Source organism: Phoca vitulina, unplaced genomic scaffold (genome assembly GCF_004348235.1).
Source record: "Phoca vitulina isolate PV1807 unplaced genomic scaffold, GSC_HSeal_1.0 scaffold16, whole genome shotgun sequence".
NCBI classification, from domain to species: domain Eukaryota; kingdom Metazoa; phylum Chordata; class Mammalia; order Carnivora; family Phocidae; genus Phoca; species Phoca vitulina.
Window position 1 is genome coordinate 14921084 of NW_022589719.1, and position 15904 is coordinate 14936987.

Consider the following 15904-nt stretch of genomic DNA (forward strand, 5'->3'; position numbering starts at 1 on the left):
TTCACCAATAAAAATTTTGTGGAATCTTTTTTCCCCTCCTTTTATATAAGTACCTGTATATCTTTAACTTGGCCTCCTGTCCCACACAGCCTAAAGTATTTGCGGCCTGGCCTGAAAAGTTTACAGACCTCTGTGCCGGCTGCTAGCTCTGTGAATTTGGGCAGGTTACTTCCTCAGTCTCTGTTTCCTTGTCTGCAAAACGGACTGCCTGTTTCATAGGGCTGTTGTAAAGGAATAAGAAGAACTGATGTCAGACTCCTGCCGTGTGTTGAGCGCTGCAGTAGAAGATGTTAGTTAGATCTTCCCTAGGGGAAAGTCAGTAATAACCAGTAATAACCAATTTCTTAAGGGCTCTTAAGGGGAGCCTAAGGAGGGACAAGGAGCAGGGTGTGGTGGGGCTCCGTGCCCACCTCTGAGGGTCTGCACCACGAGGAGCCTCGCCCTCCATCCTTGCCATCTAGCACCCCACCCCCCACCCCCACCGCCCCGCCGAGCTGTGGACCGTGGACCTTGCAGGGGCTGCATCCTGAAGGCTCTGCAAATCCCCACGACATTAATGCCATTCCTACATAATTTTCCTCATGAAATGCAATGAAGCATAACTAAAAAATGAAGTAACAGCTTCAGGCCCTTAATGAAGCTATAAATATGGGACAAAAATAATTTATAAAGCTATTTCCTGGTGAAGAGCTGTCCTTTTCCTAGACCTCTTCACTCTCTCTTTGCTTGCCCCATCAATACTGGCCATTGGCTTTCTTTGCTAACTCATTTTGGGAAGGAAACAAAGCATTTATCATCTTGTAGGGGTTGCTGTTTTGCATTTCCTGCGAAGAGCAAATAAGAAACGTGTGAAGTGCAGATGCTAGGCAGACAGCTAGGCTCACTCGCTGCTCAGGTGACTTGCTCCATCCATCAGTTGTTCCTGCAGCAAAATTACACCTGATCTTCCTTCAGTGTCAGTGTAAATAGGATGCATTTATGTGTAAATGTGGATTCTGTGTAAATGAGACATTTTATACCTTCTCACCAGTTTCCCTGGGCTGTATCTTCCTTGAACAGATGGGTAGGCAGAGTTTGGGGCTACTGGCCTCTTCTCCCGGGGCAGAGCTGTGTGCAGAGTTAGAGCGAGAGACCTGGCTGTGCGTAGGTACTGGAAGCCAGAGGCTCACCCTCACGCTGAGCTCCCTTCTGATGACAGCCCATAGGCAGCTCAGCAGGAAGCCATTTGTCTGATGAGAGCAGAATGGCTCTGGGCTGTGCTTGGGACAGATGTCTGGTTCCGGATGCCACCACGTGGAGCAGTGTGGAGTCCGGGGGACCTTTGGGGATTTTCCAGGCATGTTTACAAACAAATCACGGCAGACCAGCTCCCTTGGTGCTTTGCATCTTGCCAGGACATGGAACGTCTGTGCATGTCGAAGAAGGGAGTCAACGGGAAAACAGATGCTGGTTTCCAGTGGCCCCGTAGCGTTATGCCTGTTGGCACCGGGCAGTGGGAAGAGGTGTGTTAATTCTGCGGGGAGGTTTTAGGGCAGCTCTATTTGAGAGCTGAAAGCAGCATGCGGAGCTGTCCGTACGTATGTTTGTGTCTTGCGTTGTTGTTCCTTGAGCCTGCAGACCGGATTGCCAGGAGACGGAGGATAAAAACGAAGGCAGCTGGACAGAAATCGGAAGGCAGGGCCTGTCGATAGCTTGCAGATGTCAGTTCTGCTCTGCATCGTGGCCAGGAGCGTCCCGGCAGTGGGGATTAGTGGAGGGAGAGAGCAGAGCATGTGGAGGCCCCCGGCAGGTAGAATAGATTTCCCATTTCTCAGCTGGAAAAGTCGACATCACTAACAGTGCACGTTCCAGAAGGGGAGTTTGGGTGGATGCAGCAGCTGTCTTGAGATTTTGCAGTTGCTCCAGTCTTGGCCCCCTCATCAAATATAAATTTGTGGGTGCCAGAAGTTTTGGAAGAAGCTGCTGCAGCAGGATGTTTGCCTTTGCCCGCTGGGGGAGGACTTGGAATTTTTTTTTTCGTTCTTGGTGCAGATGGTGGAGTTATTTTAAGTTTAAGTGATGTGCTGCAGTGAAAATGGGCAACTCTTTCATTTTTCAGCTTAATGAAAAAAGAAAAGGGAGAAGGAGAAACCCCAGCTAGCCAACTGCGTGCTAATGCTTGTCTTTTTTGAATTCTAAGTGTATCCCACGACACTGAGATGGGATAAGTATTTCAGCCACTAGAAAGTCCTGCTGTCGGGCTGGAAAGATTTCTTATCTCTTTTAAAGCAGAAGGGGTAGTAATTTACCTGCACACATCCAGACACCCCTATATTCCTTATTTTTAACTATGTATGTCCAGATCCCACTCGCTTTCTTGGGGATGAGGCAGGGAGTGGATGGAACTTTGCAAGGAAGAGTGTGAGGGGTGGGAATGAATCATAACCGAACGCTTGGTTTTCTTCTTAGAGCACCCACAGACACCTGCTGAGGACCTACCGGGGGCCTGGGGCCAGGGATGCGCTGAATGAAATGGCGCCCCTCTGCCTTCTGGAGGGTGCAGCCTGGTGGGGAGGGAGTGTAGACGTGGCAGAAAGCACAGATGGGATAAAGGACAACATAGGGCACTGTCAGAGTGAAAAACCAGGGGGACCCGCATTAGACTGGGTGTCGATGAAGAGGTCCTGGCTATTAAGTGATGGAAAGCCGAGGGCTGAAGGACGAGCCAGAAGATCAGCCCGATGCATGAGTTTGCTTCAGCTGCCATAGTAAAGTGCCACAGAGTGGCTGGCTCAAACGACAGAAATGTGTTTCCGCACAGGTCTGAGCTCAAGGTTGGGGTAGGGCTGGTTTCTTCTGGGGCCTCTTTCCTTGGCTTGCAGATGGCTGTCTTCTCCCTCCGTCCTCCCGTGGTCTCTCTGTGCGCGTCTGTGTCTCACCTCTTCTTATAAGGACACCAGTCATGTTGGATCAGGGCCTGTTCGCATGACCTCATTTTACTTTAATCACCTCTTTAAAGACCCTGTCCCCAAATATAGCCACATTCTGAAGTACTAGGGGATAGGACTTCAGCATATTGAATGGGGGTGGGGCGCACAGTTGAACCTGTAACACCAGGTGAAGGGTGGGCGGAGGAACGGGGTCAGCAGGTGGCCGTGCGCGGAGTCCTCGGTGCTGGGAGGACACTCCTCATCAAGGAGGTGAGGTTGCAGAGGTGGACAGGGCAGATCACGACAGGCCGTGGAAACCACAACATGAGTCGTAGGTTTATTAATCAGGGCTCTGAGAGGCCATCGGTAGCACTTTAAAATCCCACTGTGCTGCGAGGAAGAAGGAACTGGGGGGCATGAGAAGAGAAATGGTTTCCTCAGACTTCCTGAATTTCTTGGCCTCGGCACTATAGACATTTCAGGCCGGATGATTCTTTGTTGTGAGGGGCAGCTTTCTGCATTGTCGATGTGCAGCTTTCCTGGCCTCAACTCACAACCAAAAATGTCTCCAGACACTGCCTGTGTCCCCCGGAGTCGGGGGGGGGGCACGGGGGAGTGGGACAGAATGGTCCCCTGTTGAGAACCACCTGTTTAAAGGGGACAAGAAGCATGGCGGTTTGGAATGGGATGGTGCCACTTTAATAAAGCACATCGGATGGGTTTAAGGAAGATCTTCAAATTCAGAGCCAACAGGATTTAACTTCTCTTTGCCTTGGTTGCTCCTCATGCTTTTGAGTTCGGTGATATGGTCACTTCCCTGGAGCGCAAGGCCCCGTGCCCCGTGCATGCATCGCGGAGTTGCTCAGAAGCACAGAGTGTTCTCTGGTCCTGCCCCTGAACCTCCGCAAGCCCGTGGCTGGCAGGACCACCTATGTGTCATGGGCGGATATTTAGTGTCTGTTCTACGCCCTCTCATTTGTCAAGTCCGTGTCCCGCCAGCCCATGGACTCTCGGGAGCAAGCACTTTGCAAACTAATCCAACCGATTTTCTGGCTCCGGAAATCTGTTTATTAGAGCAAGATTTCACAGTTGCAGTGACTTTTCCAGGGGGCTTGCCTTCGAGGAGCCAGCTCTACAAAGGCAAGCGTGAGTGATTTCCAAACCAAACAGAATGACAGTTACGTTCTAGAGCCCCGAAGACTTCCCAGGGAGCTTGCTGGTGAAGCCCAGAGCAGTTGTGAGTCATCAGGTGGAATGGGTGGGCGTTCTGGGTTGTGCATTCTGTGTCTGGCTGGGATCCAGCACCTGGCCATCCCTCCAGGCTTCTCTCCTATGATTCCCCTTCTCCTGCGATTGCTCTTCCCTGAAGGTGGTGAATTGGTTTCACGTTTTTCTCAGGGTTGGCGGTGGTGTTTTGGAGTCCGGTCTTGAGAGGGAGTCCAATGCTGAGTGTGGGCTCAGGGGACAGAGTGCCGTGACGCGTCACGTCTGCCCCGGTGCTGGGGTAGGGAAACGGGCACGATCTGTTTGCAGTCCCTAACAATCAGAGCTGTGCGGTTTTTATTCAGTCCCCTTCAGTGCCCTGGGCTGAGCCTCCCTGCGCTCTTTTCTTCGGGCCTGAAGGGCCCTGTGTTTCATCTCTCCATCTGTCAACCGCCACTGTAAATGCCACCTCTTTCCTGGAACCTTTCCTTAACGCCCTGGTTTTATACTTTATCTTAAGAACATGGGGGGGAGGGCATTCAATGGCTTTTCAAAGTGAGGAAGTGTCATGATCGATTTGCTCTTTAGAAAGGTCCTGCTGGCCACAGAGGAGGACGGGGGGGTAGGGGGGCGGGGAGGCCAAGCTGGGAGACTGTGGCGGCATGCTGGTAGGGGTTGGAGGTCACTTGGGCTGGAGGCGAGCCTGTGGCACTGTGACCGGCATGCGGGGCTTGGTGGGGGTGGGGTGGGTTAGCCCTCCGTGTGGCGGAGTGAGGAGGGGTCAGGGAGGTGTTCAGGGCTCTGGTGTGGGTAGTTGGGGCAGGGTGAGGCCCCTCCTCACTTACAGCTTCTGTTCTAGAATTCTTCAGTGAACTACGGAAGCTTATTTTCAGTAGAGAGACATGCACGTGGATATTAATTCAGCGCAGTGGGGTGGGTGGTCTACGAGGAATATCCGTGGCTGACGTGGTTCTGCTTGCCTGTGACTGTGTCCTTTCCAATTTGTTGTTACCTACTTGTTCCATTGTAAAATATTTTTAGCATGGCCTCGGTAGTATGAAAGCTACACAACAGAGTAAGGGCTCATTTCTGCTTGGAGAAGTCGGGGAACAGTTCATAGAGTAACAGATGTTGTATGCGAAAGGGTACATAGGGTTTTATTTGGAGACTCACAGGTAAAAATAAGAAGCTACGCATGAGAGACTATGGACTCTGAAAAACAAATTGAGGGTTCTAGAGGGGAGGGGGGTTGGAGGATGGGTTAGCCTGGTGATGGGTATTAAAGAGGGCATGTTCTGCATGGAGCGCTGGGTGTTATATGCAAACAATGAATCATGGAACACTACATCAAAAACTAATGATGTATGGTGATTAACGTAAGATAATAATAAAAAAAATAAGCTACGCAAAGGCTAGTGGCATGAAACAGAGGTCATGTCAGGGATCTGGCATGAGATGCTTCTCTTTGGTAAAGCTTGTGAAAGAGGATCGTGGGCCCTGCTCTGCTCTTCTGGTCCCAGGCAGATCTGGGCACCCCTCTTTCTCTGCACCTGGCAGTAAGATCATTAGCATACCCTCATGCCCTCCTGGCCTGAAGGGGGGAGCCCCAGCGTTCAACTCGAAATGGTTAGGACCTGCACAGGTATCTGGTCATGAATGTTCAGTAAATGCTTATTGAAGATTCAGGAGGGACCCGTGGAGGTCCTGGTCTTTTTCTCTCCTTTTCCCCTAAGACAACTTTACTTCCAGATGGCTCCTTATCCCCCGGCCATTGACCACACTGGCTCAGACCGATGAGATCCGTCAGATCCTGGCTCCCTTGAAAATCTGCCCTGGGGTCCATTGGTGGATGAATTCAGCACCACTGCCCCCATGACCTTGGCCTTCCCTGCTTGCTTTCCAGCCTAAGACTTGGCCCTTTCGTGTCAGGGCCTTGGCAGTTGGTGACTGTGCTCAGTGGAGTGGGATCTAAATCTTGGGGCTTGGTTGTAAACCTCCAGGAACTCTTGGCAAATAGTCCAGTGACCTTGGAGTCCCCCGTGGGGGTTAGAAGGCCTGAGTTCAAGCTTCAGTTTGGCCTTTCCTCCCCATGTGACCTCTGGTGGGTTGGTGGGCTGAAGGGAAATGGTCTTCCAGTGTTCCTGCTGACTGGCCCAGGTTCAAACATTCAGTGGTTGTAGGGTCCCGGAGTCCAAGGCCTGGAAGGAGCCCGAAGTTCCTGCTGTTGGAGGCAGTGGGAGCCCAGTGCTCACTCCTGACTTGGAACCTTCGTTTTTAGCCACTGCTGATGGCCTGGAAGAATGTTTGGGTTTTACCGAGTTTTTCGACAGAGAAAGAAGAAAGTCAGTGAGCACCTGCCGTGTGCCCAGCACCTGCTACAGCCATTCCCCATATTTTTCCATTTAGTTCTCTTAGAGTGCCTGGGGTGGGGTTGGTTGTCCGTCCATTGTGCAGATGAGGAAACTGAGGCCCAGGGAAGTCAGGGTGCCCACCGGAAGTCTGACGTACGTGACCCACGTCGAACAAGAGCCCGTTCAGTGAGGGCGTGGCTCCTTGCCACCTCTGCCCGTCTGACCTCCCCGTCCCCTCTCTCCTGCAGAGAGCCAGCTGCTCCCTGGGAACAACTTCACCAACGAGTGCAACATTCCGGGCAACTTCATGTGTGGCAACGGGCGGTGCATCCCCGGCGCCTGGCAGTGTGACGGGCTGCCCGACTGCTTCGACAAGAGTGATGAGAAGGAGTGCCGTGAGTGGCCAGGCCCTTTGCCGGGGTGGGGGGGGGAAAGTCCTGGGGCCGCGGGGATGAGGGCCTGATCTGGCTCAGACCCTGCGCACTCCGCATGCCGCAGGCTGGTGGGTTTGGGGCTCTGGCCGGCAGCCCAGCCCTCTCCACCCCGTAGCTCTGCCAGGGACAACAGAGGACCCCTTCACCAGGCTCTACTAACCCCCACCCTGGGGCGCTGTCTTTCTTGCTTTTGCTTTACGTATGAGGACTCTGAGACTCCCGGGGGTTATGTAGCTTTAGTATCTCCCAACGAGCAAGGAGCAGATCTGGATTTGAATTCAGGGCTGCCTGACCCCAAGGCCCGGGCTGGTAACCATCTTTCACGTCTTGTACGCTGTGAAATGTTCTTTCTGATTAAATAAGGCGTAGCATCATGCCAAGTAGCCCACACGGAGCTGGTAGCGAGTAGATAGTAATTTGCTGCCACCTGCCCTTTGCTCTGCTAATATGGCCTGGGCATCCCCTTCAAATGGGCACCACCAGGAGCTGGGGGTTCGCCAGGATAAGAATACTCCCCACCCACCTCCTTCTTCAGCCTCTTTTCTATTCTGTGCCCTCGAAATATGCATGAGATTTGAGTCTGTGGTGATCTACAAGAAAGGAGGCACCGGATGGGAGTGAGGGCGTCTGGCGTGTTGGATGATCACGCTCCCTGCCCTGTAGAGTGTAGTTCTCTTCTGCTCCAAAGTTGGGCGCTGCAGAGTGAGCTCGGCCCCGGCACCCTGGCAGGCGGGAGTGACACCTGAAGAGTGCTGGGCCCAGGGTTCCCTTGTGGGTCACTGCCTTGGGACCACACAGCTGGACACTGGTTCTTGTTTGGCTCGTCCGTGGGCTTCAGGCACCAGGGCACAGGGCCTCACTGACAGGAGAACTGTGTGTTCTGGCTCCGAATCTGCTCTCTTTCTGGAAGCCAGCTGAGGAAATGGCTGAGGAGATGATAATTTGAACTTTCATGTAGCTGTTACTGGGATTTGAGGCCCAGTCTGTTGACGCACAGGAAGGAAAACTGGGTTGGAGCCCACCTCTGGAGCCAGCCTGCCCATCCTCATGATGCACTCCCTTGGGCAGGCTGCCCACTCAGAGACTGGCCCTTCGTCTGTCGTGGGGTCCGGTATCCCTGCTTGCCTGCCCCTCACTCTTCAGAGAAGGTTTGGGAGGGGGTGGATTAGGAATATTTTTGTGTGTGGGGGGAATATTCATTTTGTTTATTGCATGTGACTTTTTTCCAAACAGACCAGTATACATAATGCATTTTTATTTTTGCAGAATTTTAAAAAAAGTATTAATGTCTGTTTCAGCTTTCTCTGTGTCCAGGTCTTCAAAATTGCTAGAAATGTAACGTTTGTAATTTTGAGTTACACATGAGATCGTGTGCACGAACTCTGTAATTTGTCTAGTTTTGAGCATTATTAAACACTCCACGAAGATGTTCAATGAGCATTTTTGGAATACAGTGTGTCTGTGAACTCTAGTAAATGCTGATTTTCTGTAGCTGAGCCGGGAGTATTCAGGACAGGGTCAGTTTAATGAAAGCATACGGGGTTTGGACCTGAGACTTAAGTTTTATTCCCAGCTCTGTCAATAGCAGCTTTGTGATGTTAGGATACTCTGTGACATTCTGTGTCTTGTGTCAGTCCAGTTCCATGATTTCAGAATTCATGCATAAACTGGAAAAGGTGATGGAAAGAGAATATTAAAAAAAAAAAAAGAAAAAAAAAAAAAAGATGGGGCAGGCAGCAGCCTGGCGCTGTTGGGTTTGATTTGGAACAGGCTTGTCTTGGCTGTTCTCGGTCTTTTTTTTTTCCTCCTAATTTCCTACCCGTAACCCCCAGGCATAATAAAGACTTGACTGGCATTTATTTAGTGTTTCAATCAAAACATAATTTTAAAAACCGTGCACACAAACACACGCATTAAAGAACCTCTCCTCTGTTGCCTTTCTTTTTTTCTTTTTGTCTTTAAATCGTAACAACAGAACATTAAAAGGTTTAGGTAAGAGAGGGAAGGAAAAGAGGTCCTTTTCTAAAACAAATTCTACTTGCGTTTTGAATTTCTTACATATTTCTTCCCAGTCCAGGGGTTGAGGGTATGAACACTGGAGGTAGACTGTCCATATCCCCGTGTTCCCTCCCACCCCTCTGCCCAGATCACACGCTACATGATCTTAGGGAAGTTACCAGGATGTTCTAGACCTTCGCCCTGGGGAGGATTGAATGAGAATGCCTTAGCCTCCTGGTGCCTCAGTGTCTTCCTATCCAAAGTGAGACGAACAGGGCTCTGGTAAGCATTGTTGTGAAGGTTAAATGCACGTTGAGCACAGCACAGCGCCTGGGTATTGTAAGCAGTGTGTAAACATTAGCAGTCATGGGTCAGTCCATACATACTGTTTCAGACAGGTGTCGTCATGGCGACGTGTGATGGAGTTACCCGCTTTTTTCTACTTCACATTAGAGGCCCTTTGCCAGATGACCATATTTAGCCTTCACGATTGTTGTTTTGTGAGGTTGCCTCCTGTCCCATCACGTTGGTGTGGTGTACCTACCCATTGCCCTGTGGTGGCTGTTTAAATGTTTGGGGTCACTGAAGGAACTCATCCACACCTGGAGGGCAGTATACACGGTGGCTTCAGCCCGAGCCAGGCTGGGCCCCGCTGAGGTCTTCAGGGTCCCAACTGCACCATCTTTCCGAGGGCCCTTTGAGAGCAGCTGCTGTGGAATTCAAATGCCACCTCTTTGTCCTTTCTTCGATTCTTTGGAACAGTGTGGTACTTACGGGGAGGAGAGTGAAGGTGGCTGATTTCCTCGCCACGGAGAGGTGATTGCGTCAAGTATCCTGTGAAATAACTTTGGCATTTTGAAGATAGTACACTTAAAAAAGGAGAATTCTTGCCCTTTCCAAAGGGTGAGGGAAGAGCCTGGAGAGCTCTGTCGTGGTGGGATATGTGGCGGTGAGAAGGATTTTCATAAGACAGGAAGAAACTTTTCTTTTATCATAAACATAATAAAAACCACAAACTGTAAAAGTTGGGGGAACGGGGAGGAGAAAAACAACATCGCACCTAAAGTCTGACCTCTAACAGAACCACTGTTAGCATCTTGGAAGTTTTTATTCAGGGCTTTTCCCAGCTGAAATCACTGTGGATATGTAGTGTTATATTTTGATCTTTTTCCCTGGTAACATTTTGACCTTTTAACATTTTAATGTATTTTTTCATATTTCTCTATCAGTTTTAATGGTTACAAAAACCGTCCATTCACATGGTATCATATAGTTTATTGACTCATGATTCGGCATTTAGGTTGTTTCCAGCTTTCCACTGTTAGAAATAGTGTTCAATGTTGTGAACATGAGGGTGGACATGACTTTCCTCCTGTTTTGAGAGATCTTCTTAGGGTAGGTTCTCAGAAGTGAAATTACTGGGTCAAAGGACAGGAGCCTTTTTTGGTTCTTGAAACCAGTGCCCGCTTGTTTTGCTAAAGGTTTGTATCAGCGTGTGCTCCTTCGCTGGCAACGTGTCAGAATTCTGGTTTTATTTTAGTCTTGGCATCATTGGGTAATATCTCTAAAAAATATTTTTTCTGGCCAATTTAGTAGAAAAGTTATATATTTTCATTTTTATTTTTTTTAAATTATCTAAAGAAATTGAGTGTTTTCCCATAGCCTGTTTACTAGTCATGTTTCTGACTTTGTGAAATATCTATTAATGGACTAGAATAAAATTTCCACCCGGGTTGAGTCATTAAATTTTCCACCTTGTGAATCTGGAGAACCTCTGCCTTAGGGTTTTGAGAGAAGAGGCTCATTTTGGGATAGTTTGAGTGAATTTCTGCTTTTGGTTGATAAAATGCCCTCAATGATCATTTTATTCAAATAACTTTTTTTTTTTTTTTTGGTAGTAAAAGGAATAGAGATGTTTTAGAAAAACGTGGAAGACACACGACAGCAGAGATACTTTGAGAGTTTCCTCTGGGTTGCCCTGTCCCAGGCACTTGGCGCTATATTAACTCATTTGATTGTCACAAGCCTTATGAAGAAAGGACTGTTGTTATTTCCAGATGAGGGACCTGAGCCACAGAGAGATTACTAGAACTGGCCTGTTGTCCCAGAGAATAAGTGCTCATCAGCTTCCTCCACCGGAGACCACAGGCTTTCTCTACCTGGGTCTCTGTTATCGTGCCAAATTGGATTCCTTTGTATGTTATCACTACTAACCTGCTTTTGGAAAAAACCGAGAAACGTTGATGATGTACTTCTCTGCAGATGATTTCTGAAATGGCCATTAGTGCTGTGAGTCTTTGCAAGAAGAGACTGTAGTGTAATTACTGCTACACACTGTAATAATAAAGCAGCAGTCCAAATTTCTGGAACTTATGTGTGACCTGGAGTCACGAGCCTTAAGATCTCCTTCCAGCTTGGTGTCAGATTTTAGCTGCCATCTCTCTGTGTCCTGACCACATGGGGGAGAGGTCTTGGAGTTTTGAGTTCTGTGTCACGAAGTGCTCTTCTTTGAAAAAGGAAATTGATCGATGTCTTCGATCAAGCGTGTACGGACTTTCACGTCTCAGGCTGAGTGTGTGTGCGTGCGCATGCACGGGTGCACGTGTAGGTGGAGGTGGAGAGGAGATGGGGATGAATTCAAGGATCTTTTTTTTTTTTTTTTTTAAGATTTTATTTATTTATTTGAGAGAGAGAATGAGATAGAGAGAGAGAGAGCATGAGAAGGGGGAGGGTCAGAGGGAGAAGCAGACTCCCTGCCGAGCAGGGAGCCCGATGCGGGACTCGATCCCGGGACTCCAGGATCATGACCTGAGCCGAAGGCAGTGGCTTAACCAGCTGAGCCACCCAGGCGCCCGAATTCAAGGATCTTGTCAAATGATAAGATTTTAATGGATTGCCAAGTCCAGAGACAGAAAAGTACGAAAATGGAACTTGAATTTTACTTGCTTTCACTGTTTACAGCCGTTTCTTGAGCACGACTTTTCATTGCTCTGGTGTGATGGCAGAAATCCATGAGAGGCTTCGGAGGACAAGTTTGGAATAAGGGACACCCAAGAAATATAAAGGGGGAGGAAAATAGGGTGGGGGGGGGGACAGAAACTCTCTTTCCTTTTTATCGTCTTTCTCATCTTCTGCCTCTAGGTGGCGCCACATGTAATGTTTTTCTTGTAAGCTTGGTGCTACTGGGCAGGCAGAGATGAGGGGACGAAACTGGAGTCTGAGTTATTATCTGTATCAAATGTCAGCAGTAATTCAGCTGTTCCACCAAGGCACCAGTACTTGGCTCACATGCAGAATTCCCTAGAAACCGGGAAGTGGAAATTTGTATCCTTATAGAAAGGGGAGATTTGGATGCCGAGATACAGAAGAGGAAAGACTCCGTGAAGACATAGAGAGAAGATGGCCATTTAACGCCAAGGAGAGTGGTTGCTCACAGCCCTCAGAAGGGACCAACCACCTGCTGACACTTCGATTTTGGACTGCTGGACTTTGGGGCTGTGAGACAATACATTTCTGTTGTGGAGGCCACCAAGTTGGGGCACTTTGTTACCACAGCTCTAGTGAACCAATCCGGGCATCTACCCATCTCCCTTTTGTTCTTAAAAGATTGTTACGTGGTGGGGTGCCTGGGTGGCTCAGTCGGTTGAGCATCTGACTTAGGCTTGGGCTGTGATCTCAGGATCCTGGGATCCAGCCCAGCCCCCCTCCCGCCCCCCCCCCCCCCCCCCCGGTGTGGGGCCCGCCCTCAGGGGCCGGGGATCCGTCCCCGCCCCCCCCCCGCCCCCCCCCCCCCCCGTCAGTGTCGGGCTCCCTGCTCAGTGGGGAGTCTGCTTGTCCCTCTCCCTCCGCCCCATCCCCACCCCTCCTGCTCGTGCTGCTGCACCCTTTCTCAAATGAATAAATAAAATCTTTTAAAAAGTTGTTACGTGCTGATGTAACAGGTGACATTCACAGGCATCCTGCTTCTGCTCTTTTCTTTAATAATTTGAAAGTAAGAAGCGTACTGTTATAGGATGGATTCTGTCCCCCCGAAAGATATGTTGAACTCCTAAGCTCCAGCACCTCAGATTGGGGCCTTATTTGGAATTGGGATCCTTGAGGATGAATTAGTTAAGATGAGTTCATCCTGGAGTAGGGTAGGCCCTTAATCCAGCGTGATTGGTGTCCTTACAAGAAGACAGTGTGAAGATCTGAGGGAAGAGGGCGAGCTGATGGCAGAGGCAGAGGGTCGGGGTGATGCAGCTGCGAGCCAAGGAACGTCAGGCTCTGACGGCTGCCACCAGAAGCTGAAGAGAGGCAGGAAAACGTCCACCCAGAGTCTCGGAGGGAGGGAGGCCTGATACCTCGATTGCAGTTTTCTTTCCAGAAATGTGAGAGAAGAAATTTCTGTTCCTTAAAGCTGCTCAGAGTACGGTACTTTGTGGTGGCAGCCCCGGGAATCTGATACACTCACTTCCCGGGGGCAGTTAAAACCATCTGGGCTGCAGCGGGCCCTTTATTATCCCCCTCTGGCCGTGCTGCCGGGCCTCCCCGGGCCCAGGAGCCGTGTGAGATGTCCGTTTTCCTCCAGATCTGGGATCTGGCTAGCCGTTGTTAAGGGCTGAATTTCAAAAGCCTTCTGAAGACGTCGGGCTTCACAAAACAAAACTGGAACTTACAAGAGTCTAGAGAATATCGTTGCGGTTTAACGGTCCGTCCATTAAACACTCGAGAACGAAAGCTCGCTCTCCTTCGTGGCATTCCCTGTGTGGGAGGAATCCACGACCTGTGTGTGTTTACGACACCTCTTTTTGAACTCCGTCTTTTTGTTTGTTCACATACTTGTTTTAAAACATCTTAGGTAATTCCGGGCGTGCCCCCCACTTCACTGAACGGGTTTCATCTCGAATGTGAGACCATAAATCCCGTAGTTGGGAACAGGGGCCTTGGGCCAGCCTCCATTTATGACCTCTGAGGCCCTGGGCACCATCTTACCTGACTGTACCTATTTCCTCATCTGTAAAAGGGGGATAGTGATGGTCCCTACGCCAGGGGTGATATTGAAAACAATAGTGCTGTGTCCAGGCCATAAGCCAGTAAGAAAGGGTCTGACCTTGAACAATAGGCACTGTTTGCTGGTACAGCTAGGATGAAGATCAGCCCTGCTGACCACAGGGCACTGTTGTCGTAAACGAGCTAATGTATGCGAGGCTTGGAGCTGGGTGCCTGGCACGGGTTAAGCATTCAGTAAATGCCAACCGACATTATTCCCTCAGTAAGCACTATGACATTCTTGCTGAAATCCAAGGCTATTGTGACATTCCTGGCCCGTGCAATGCTGGACATTACTGGTCCAGCCCGCCCCTGGCCCACCTCTTCCAGAACCTCACGTTCCCTTCTCCTCCACCCCCCCTCTTCCTGCTCTCCCTTGGAGAACCTAAGCCAGGTCAGGACCTTCTTTACTGGGTCAATATCTTCTTTTCCCTTTAGAGAGTCTTGAACACACAGTCGTGAGCTCTTCTGAAATTCTCTTTAGCTGAGAGCTCCAGGGAGCCAGCCACACACCGCAGCTGGTGCAGAAGGGAAAGGAACAAATATTTGAGGGTCCGAGATGAGCCTGGCAGGCTCTCGGGGCTGCAGGGAGGGACGTTTAGAGGGAGCTGTCCTGCATGCAGTTGGGGACCTCTGGTTAATGGACCTGCCATTGGCCCCCGCCCGTAGAGTGGCCACATCAGCTTGCTCCCAGCTCTGCGGCAGCCCTGCACAATTAAGCACCTAAGTGGATTTTGATGATGGCATTTTGCTTCATTGCTCGAACAGCCTTCTTCAGTCCCCACCTTCGCTACACTGGCCTGAAACCCGCACCGTGCCCTGCAGCGGCCTGCAAGGTTTTCGGCCTAGAACTTGTACAAGAGACAGTCTTCCTGGTCCTCTTCCTGCCCACTCCCCCGGGCATGCCCCCTGTGCCCTGCACCCACGTGAGGAGAGGCTTTCAGTCCAGGTGTTGGGATCGCAGCCTGAATTCCCAGGTGGTCACCCAACAGCTACACACAGACTTTCTGGCTTGTCGAGCTCTACTTGACCTAACACGAGTTTGACCTGCTGCTCACTTTTCTAAAAGGGCCCTGTAGCTGTTTGAAGATGCTGGCAATTTTTTACACCCTGGAGGGAAATACAGAGTGCTCTGAAACTCTCCGAGTATATCCGTTTGCTAGGCCTGTGATAACAAAATAGCACACACTGGATGGCCTCCAACAACAGAGAGGCATTCTCTCACCTCATGGGTCGCTCGACGTCCAAAGTCAAGGTGCCATGCTCTCTCCGAAGGCTCTATGGGCCCTTTCCATGATGAAAGAGTACTCAGAACTACTAGTGGGTGTGTAGGCAGCCTGTGGGAGTTCTTTGCCTTGAAGCTCCTCGGGGCTGGGAGGGGCTCTTACTGTACCTTGCTGGGAGCTCTCGGCCTTCCAGCCCACCTGGAGGAAGCGGGGAGGGCTCCCAGCCAGGCGGGGCTGTAGTCAGGTCTCCTGTGTCCTGGCCAAGGACACTAAAAACAGAGATGAGCTTCCAGTGTTTCTAAATTGGGAACTTGCACCTAAAAGTCCGGATTATCAGGTATTCTAGAAAGATCAGATTTCACGTTAGGATACTTTTCTGTGCTCAGAGAAGCTCTATCTGTCCTGCGTCTCACCATCTTGTTCATGTGAAGGCCTCCAGTAGTTCTTTAGTTCTGAGACAGGCATCTTTTCATGTTTTCCCATCTCTGGAGTGGAGACGCCTCTTATAATGGATGGGATAGGAAAACACGGTGTCCTAGTTTTAATTGGCCAAGTTTTTTCTTTCTTGGTTGTATGTAAAACAGCGGCATGCCTTGCAATCCATGGTGTGTTGGGTTCAGTGAAATAGAATTTTCTCTGATTGTTAGCATGCGATGTCTCAGCCCAAAGTCGTGACATTTCCAAACCAACAGATGCACCATGTGTACGTTTTCCTTAGGGTGCTTGAGGACAGGATGCAGGTGCAGAGTCGG

General features: G+C 49.9%; 1 protein-coding gene across 7 annotated transcripts in view; it reads left to right on the forward strand.

The window, feature by feature from the left end:
- LDLRAD3 (low density lipoprotein receptor class A domain containing 3) overlaps positions 1-15904 on the forward strand; it is a 236660-nt gene that overhangs the window by 76169 nt on the left and 144587 nt on the right. For 5 of the 7 annotated variants that reach the window (XM_032413911.1, XM_032413909.1, XM_032413907.1 and 2 more), the window contains one exon: positions 6712-6858. The exons of 1 other annotated variant lie outside the window; for it this stretch is intronic. In XM_032413911.1, coding sequence (XP_032269802.1) covers positions 6771-6858 — 88 coding nt within the window. In that variant the 5' untranslated portion in view covers positions 6712-6770. Of the gene's footprint in view, positions 1-624; positions 1503-6711; positions 6859-15904 lie in introns of those variants that run through there. One more of the 7 variants, XM_032413912.1, reaches the window with a different exon arrangement.